This window comes from Necator americanus, chromosome X, assembly GCF_031761385.1.
Source record: "Necator americanus strain Aroian chromosome X, whole genome shotgun sequence".
NCBI lineage: Eukaryota > Metazoa > Nematoda > Chromadorea > Rhabditida > Ancylostomatidae > Necator > Necator americanus.
In genome coordinates this window covers 10,285,632-10,292,504 of record NC_087376.1, presented here as the reverse complement: position 1 = coordinate 10,292,504, position 6,873 = coordinate 10,285,632, and the positions used below count along the sequence as shown (strand labels likewise).

General features: G+C 47.0%; 5 protein-coding genes across 6 annotated transcripts; 3 read left to right on the top strand and 2 right to left on the bottom strand.

The window, feature by feature from the left end:
- Nucleotides 1-200: 200 nt before the first annotated feature.
- RB195_022170 (uncharacterized protein) lies at nt 201-797 on the bottom strand (the record flags this gene model as incomplete). Of its 2 annotated transcripts, none has more annotated exons than XM_064209200.1 (1): nt 201-797. In XM_064209200.1, one exon carries the CDS (start codon nt 795-797, stop codon nt 201-203), a length of 597 nt encoding a protein of 198 aa, XP_064065080.1. The 2 variants fall into 2 exon arrangements, with proteins under 2 accessions (XP_064065080.1, XP_064065081.1); XM_064209199.1 differs by having other exon boundaries at nt 201-761.
- Nucleotides 798-1,189: 392 nt separating this feature from the next.
- On the bottom strand, nt 1,190-1,480 carry RB195_022169 (uncharacterized protein; the record flags this gene model as incomplete). Its single annotated transcript, XM_064209198.1, has 1 exon — nt 1,190-1,480. The coding sequence occupies one exon, from the start codon at nt 1,478-1,480 to the stop codon at nt 1,190-1,192; it is 291 nt and encodes a 96-aa protein (XP_064065079.1).
- Nucleotides 1,481-4,197: 2,717 nt separating this feature from the next.
- RB195_022168 (uncharacterized protein) lies at nt 4,198-4,992 on the top strand (the record flags this gene model as incomplete). The annotated part of the gene is made up of 1 exon (XM_064209197.1): nt 4,198-4,992. The coding sequence occupies one exon, from the start codon at nt 4,198-4,200 to the stop codon at nt 4,990-4,992; it is 795 nt and encodes a 264-aa protein (XP_064065078.1).
- A 289-nt stretch (nt 4,993-5,281) lies between these two features.
- Nucleotides 5,282-6,121, top strand: RB195_022167 (uncharacterized protein; the record flags this gene model as incomplete). The annotated part of the gene is made up of 1 exon (XM_064209196.1): nt 5,282-6,121. The coding sequence occupies one exon, from the start codon at nt 5,282-5,284 to the stop codon at nt 6,119-6,121; it is 840 nt and encodes a 279-aa protein (XP_064065077.1).
- Nucleotides 6,122-6,173: 52 nt separating this feature from the next.
- On the top strand, nt 6,174-6,858 carry RB195_022166 (uncharacterized protein; the record flags this gene model as incomplete). Its single annotated transcript, XM_064209195.1, has 2 exons — nt 6,174-6,300; nt 6,347-6,858. 2 exons carry the CDS (start codon nt 6,174-6,176, stop codon nt 6,856-6,858), a joined length of 639 nt encoding a protein of 212 aa, XP_064065076.1.
- Between the last annotated feature and the right edge of the window lie 15 nt (nt 6,859-6,873).

The following is a 6,873-nucleotide window of genomic DNA, read 5'->3' as shown; positions in this document are numbered from 1 at the left end:
TTTCGCTGGTGATGGGGGGTCGACATCTGCTTGCATTTTATCAGGGCGTAGACGTAATCGATAGTTGCAACCAACTTTAACACAAGGTTGACAACATGTTGAAGTTTCGTAATGCCTCCGCGAATATGGCAACATCGTCAGGGTACTCGAGATCAGTCGAGGAACACTCTGATTGTGCTAAGACGATGTCGGCAGGACACTTATCGACTGTTCTTCGCATGATGGTTGATTGCGAAGTTGAAAAGGAAGGATCTTGCTACTGCCCCTTGTCTAACTCCAATTACCCCCTCGAGTGGAATTCTATATCCGGCTGGTGTTCCAACTGCAGTTGTTCTTTGATTCATGCCATCGAGCAAGCGAACTAACCATCCTGGAACTCCATCGGCGCGGAGCGCATTGAGAAGACGGCCTCGATGAGGGGATTCAAAAGCGGCTTCAAAGTCCAGAAAGGTTAACTGCATTGGCTTTGAGTACCGCTGCCAGATTTCGATCACTCTCCTAACGATGAACACCTGTTCAATCGTAGATCGGCCAGGACGAAAGCCTGCTTGCTCGTCGCGCGTTGTTTCTTCGCGATCTTTAATGAGTCGGTCCAGGATAATCCGTTCCAATACTTTGTACATAACACGCAACAAAGAGATTCCTCGATAATTCCTGGGGTCCGTGACGGATAACTTCTTGTGGAGGGGAATTATGATAGCGTGGCTCCACGAGTCAGGTATCCTTTTGTCAATCCATATTAGACGGATGACCTTTCTCATGTCACGAGTCCCTGAAGGAGGAAGAGATTTCAGCATTTCTGCGTTAAATTTCAATTGTCTTCGCCAGACTTTCCATTCTTCATTTTTTGAATACAGACTAGAACCTCCGACTCCGTCGGTGGCTCTTCGCTGAACGTGGTGTATACCTGTCTTTAGGCGTGCACGAGCTCAGGGACTGACGGGGCTTGTCGGTTAAGCAAATTGTTAAAATGCTCATTCCAAGTGGGCAGGGTTGCCTCCCGACAGCAACTCCGTTGGCAGTATTCAGGACAGTTGAACACCTCTTCATCTTGCAGCTATACTGCCTTAGCAGAGTACAGGCTTTTCAATGTCCTCTCACGCATTCTCAGCTCCTTCGCTCTTGATGTCCGATCGTTCTCACGCTCACATTTTGGCTGATGACGCAGCCTCCTTCTCAGACGCTTCTCCTAGCTGAGGTTACCACTAGTGCGGGCAACACATACAGAATTGTACGCGGATATTGTCTCCGCAGATGCAAACTCTATCCCCGGTGCTGAAACCGTGAACGTTTTCTTAGAAGCGTCCTTAATGCATTTAGTGTAAGAGTCACCGTCGTCCACTCTCTTCGTGGTCCGTAATCCAATGTTGATCGACACTCGTTGGCGGAACTTCTTTCTGCATTCTTCGTTTCTCAGACTTGCCAAGTCGATCTTCGGTTGATGATGAGGTCGATGACTCCTTTTCTGAAACCGTACCATAAAGCTGAAAAGAGCTGGGTTGTGGTCGGAATCGAATGCGACGTCCCAGATAGCTCTAGGTTTTCGGTTATCTGACAAAGGTATGTTCTTCTTCAGTACGTGATCGAACTAAAGCTTAAGAGTCGGCATCTTCCGCTTTCGCTGTTCTTCTGTCGTTAGTGTGGTTGTCCTTTGCCAATTAAGCTGATTGCGTCGATGATTCCTCTTAAATGTGGATGCAATGGTGAGGTTCGTCTTCTTCAAAAGTGCACCAGACGACTTCCGTTATCCAATGTTTGCTACGTTGGATTACACCATTTTCCAAGCACATTGAATTGTTGTTCAGGTTCCATCTTTGCATTCGCATCAATTCCGACGATTGTTGTCAGCTGGCTTGGTGTCTTTGACATCAACGTATTGAGTTCATAATAAAACACGTCCTTGTTGTTGACCTCAGCAGTTTCCGTAGGTGCACAAGAATCTTGTAGAAGTTGAACCAAAACCCTCAATCAGGTTGTTATAATCGTTCCTGATAGCTTCACACGCAGACAGACAGAAATACTTACATGACAGACTAAGCCTGTTACTATATAACACGATCATGATATTAACGGGCTTTTTCTGTAACGTTTGTGTGTATGTTTGTGTCAGTCACGAAATCCCAAAAGGGTGACGACTGGTGCCGCGGTTTCGAATTGGTGTGTCAACATAACAGAGCTATATAATGGGGTGGAACAGGTACCACGGCGTCGGAATTGTGCGTCGTGGTGCAGTAGTATCGCGCAGTCCCCTTGTGTACATGGATAGGGTAAATGGGACGTTCTGGGTAAATTACACGACAACCTTTTCATTGCCGTGGCCACTGGGCACGTTGGTTTTCACCTATATGATTCCTCCGCGTGTCTATGCCCCTGCAGGTTTGTTTTAGGTCGGTAGCACACCTTCATCAGAAAGTGGAAACATGGATGAAACCGGGCGCTCAAATAGTAGCGAACAGTTTACATGATCTGACGTGGAACGTTATCTCCATCAGTACGATGATGTTGTTGAGCTCAATTCATTTCAACACTTCGTTCTGTGATAACTGATGGGAAAAAAACAGGAGGAAAACCCAGACTTCGAGCAATGCTTTCAAGCAATGCTTTGCTTTTGTGTCTATATTATCTTGGTATCGAAGTAGTTTTTGAAGTTGAACTTTGAATATTCTTTAAATGTAGAACTGACCCATTTGGAAAGAATACCTTGAAATCTTTCGCCTACATTTATTTTAAAAAAGAAGAAAAAGAGTTGTTAGGAAAACACAACTGTAATTTCACGGAAAATACCATTACTATTAATTTTGTTTGATCAGTGATGGCGAGCGAAGCGAACACCACAGAAAGTCTCAATAACACAGATCGGCTTTCCATAATCCACGATCTCTTGCCTATTTCTTGCCCACCAATAACAATCCGTGTTTACATCGCTTTTTATCCATTCAGAATCGTTTGAGATTTACGAACGTGTGGTGGCCTGCAGAATTACTAGCAGGGGCTAGCTAATGTGTCAAGCCGGCGTTCTTATCCTCCCAGACAAGTCTGATAGCAACTTATCGACCCCACAGCAATGAAAGGTTTGGTGAGCAATAAGGCGGACTCGAACCTCCGATCGGTCGTGCAGGCAGCGGAACTTGCAACCGACTGCGCTACACCCGCTCGGCGAAGCAAATAATCAAATACTATTCGAAATGTAGCACGCACACTCGCAAAAGCGGAGTAATGCATTATTTTCTTTTTTTCATTTTTTTTCTATTTTCTGGACGATTCTTCAGAAAATCTGTAGAACTTTTGTATCATAGTTGAGATTTTCGTGACTATTTGTGTCATTTTCGAATCTTTCGTTTCACTGGGACTCTTCTTTCATGTAATTCCCTTTTAGTTTCTTAAAATTTACTTGCTCCTGATGGTTCACCCTCATCTTCATTTCATTCCTGTTTCCTTTTAAACGTGTTTACTTCACGCTGAAAAAAAAACACACTTCTCCTATTTTCCTTGTTTGCTTCCATTAATAACAATTATTTTTAGTTTCTACACCTTCTCTTCCTCCTCTCGTTCTTTTGTTTCGAGTAACTATTACGTATGGCTTCCAAATTTCTGCTATCATACGCGAGCACATTCGAGACTGCTTACAGTATTACGGAAACAACTCTCAACGAAAAAAAAAAACAGAAACGTCACGTGGTGTCTTTTGAGTGCATCTTCATACATCTTATAACATAAAGCTATAACCCACGGATCTCCTTCACTAGAGGGATCACAGCCGGTTAGTCGCGAAGCTACGTGGCGCGTCCCTGGGTGGCGGATAGGGGGCTAATCGCGGACAAAAAGCGACCTTGTGCTTGCCCAGAGACGCAGGTAGATTCAGGGGATGGACTCCCTGTTTCTGCTGAGCCAGGACTGACTCATGACATACTTGTATCCCGCACGTCGGTCCGGCCAAAAGCCTGCAATCAAGTGACTGGGAGGTGCAAGGGATGCGGTTTGGAGTCGCCTCTTACAAATAAGTCCCACATGTCCACTCCGGTACTCCCAGAAACTCATGGAACTAGAGGCTTGCAACCTGCCCATGAGTTTTAAAATTTTACGCAAAACACAGTAATAGAAGGGTCTCCTGATTTCGGAGGAAAGCCTGGTACGGTAGCGCCAGGTGGGACGGGGTTGCAGGAGTCATGTAGGCTACCAAAACGGAAAAGGACTAGGATGGCGATCTGTACTTATAACGCACGTACGCTTGCATCGGAAACGGCCATCGAAGATCTGATGATGCAAACCAAGAAGATCAAGTACGACGTCATCGGACTGACCGAGACGAGACGACGTCACCCTCTCAACGCCGTATATGAAACTGTAGAAGAACTGTTCTCAGGAACATGTGACAGTAGAGGTGTTGGTGGAGTTGGCGTCCTCGTCAACACGAGAACGGCAAAGAACATCGACTCTTTCGAACAACTTACAACTCGAATAGGACGTCTGCGGATGAGAAGATGTGGTTCAACACCAGTTTTGACTATCTTCGTCGCTTACGCTCCAACATCAAGCTACGAAGAAGAAGAAGTCGAAGCTTTCTATATGGACCTGGAGAAGTTCTACCGAGAAGATCAAGCCTTCTACAAGGTCGGCCTACAATGGAATGACCAGGGGGAGAGGCTCTCCAAGTTCATCATGACGATTAAGACCATCCATGGGAACTCGCAATTCGAGAAGCCCTCCTCTCTACGCTGGACGTGGGAGTCACCCAGTGGAGGGTACCGCAATGAAATAGACCACATCATCGTCAATAAAAGGTTCTGCCTGACGGACGTCGCTGTCGTACCAAAGTTCTATAGGGGATCGGACCATCGCCTCCTCCGAGGAAAATTTTTGTTCACAATGAGAGCAGAGAAAGCCGCCAAGTTCAGAGAGAGAAATCCCAGGACTATCATCAACTGGGATCTCTTCGCTACGCTAGCCGGCTTTTGGGAGGATTCCGCAATGGACAACATCGACGAAGAATAGGACCGGCTTGTTGAACACCTTCACGACTGCGCGAAGAAGGCTGAGAGTTTTAAAACCACCAAGAGACGCCTGTCTCTTGAAACTCTTGAGCTGATACGTCAGCGTGGAACAGCACGAGCAGCAGGGAACCAAGAACTCACGTCCGAGCACGCTAGGCTTTGCAGAGAGGCGATAAAAGAAGACCTCAAAGACAGAAGAGCGTTATGCCAGTCGAGAATTCGCCAATTAAAAGATGAGGATGAGTGCTCTCCGGAACTCAAATGGGATAGCCGTAGTATCGAGAAGGGGGATGGAGAAAATCATCTACGACTTCTACTCTGATCTCTTCGACAGTCATGTCCACTTACCTCCTCACCATCTGAGGGAAGATGGACAAGTCATTCCAGAGGTTCTCCCGTCCGAAATACGACATGCTATCATGTCGGTAAGAAATCGTACGGCACCCGGTCCCGACAAAATAAGACCCGAACACCTGAAGAGCCTTCCGCCAGTACTCATCAGCACCCTTGCAAGGCTCTTTACACGTTATCTGTCGGAATGCAAGGTTCCTAAACAGTGGAAGACCAGCAAGACCGTGTTGTTGTATAAAAAGGGAGATCCTCATGACATCGGCAACTATCGTCCAATCTGCCTACTGTCCGTCATTTACAAGCTCTTTACAAGAGTGATCCTTAATGGGATTGAAAAAGTCTTGGATGAAGGACAGCCATGCGAGCAAGCAGGGTTTCGAAAAGGATTCAGCACGATTGACCACATTCACACTGTTTCGAAACTCATCGAGGTATCACGAGAGTACAAGATGCCGCTCTGTCTCCCCTTCATCGACTTGAAAAAGGCCTCCGACTCAGTTGAGACGGAAGCGGTCGTGGAAGCCTTGGACAACCAAGGCGCCCCTACTCAGTACATAAAGGTGCTTCGAGAGTTGTACAGTAACTTCACGACCGGAATTTCGCCATTCTACAAGAACATCATCATTGACGTAAAAAGGTGGGTCCGGCAGGGTGATACAATTTCACCCAAAATATTCACAGCCACCCTCGAGAACGCAATGCGAACGTTGGAATGGGACGACATGGGAGTGAAGGTTGATGGTCGGCAGCTACACCATTTGCTGATGACATCGTACTGATAACACCTAGCATCAGCCAAGCGGAACGAATGCTGACCGAATTCGACGAAACATGTGGGTGCATCGGTCTTCAGCTGAATCTGCAAAAGACGATGTTCTTGCGGAACGGATGGGTCTCGGATGCCCATTCACGCTCAACGGAACGAACATATCCGAATGCACCAGCTACTTTTATCTGGGTCGGGAACTGAACATGATGAACGACCTGACCCCCGAGCTGGGCAGGAGGAGACGAGCGGCTTGAGGATGTAGTGAAGAAGACCGGGAACACCCGGCTCCGTGCTCACCTCTTCAACACCACCGTACTTCCTGCTTTGACCTATGCTTCGGAAACCTGGGCATTTCGCAAGCAGGAAGAAAACGCGGTGAGCGTCATTGAACGCGCAATTGAGAGAGTGATGCTAGGAGTGTCCCGTTTCACGCAAGTGAGGGACGGGATTCGAAGTTCTCTTCTACGTCAGCGATCAAAGATTAGAGACGCCACCGCGTTTGCCAAGAAAAGTAAAATAAGGTGGGCTGGACACGTGATGCGCTTTAATGACAACCGTTGGACCAGATCCGTGAGCGACTGGATTCCCCGCGATATTAAGCGCACTACAGGAAGACCGCCGACCCGATGGTCAGAATTCTTCACGAAGTCCTTCAAAGAAAAATATGATGTTCTTCGTGTCCCACGCGAAAAGAGGAACCACTCGGCTACTCTGGCACGCGATCGGAACAAATGGAAGAATTACTGACGCCCGCTCGACCAG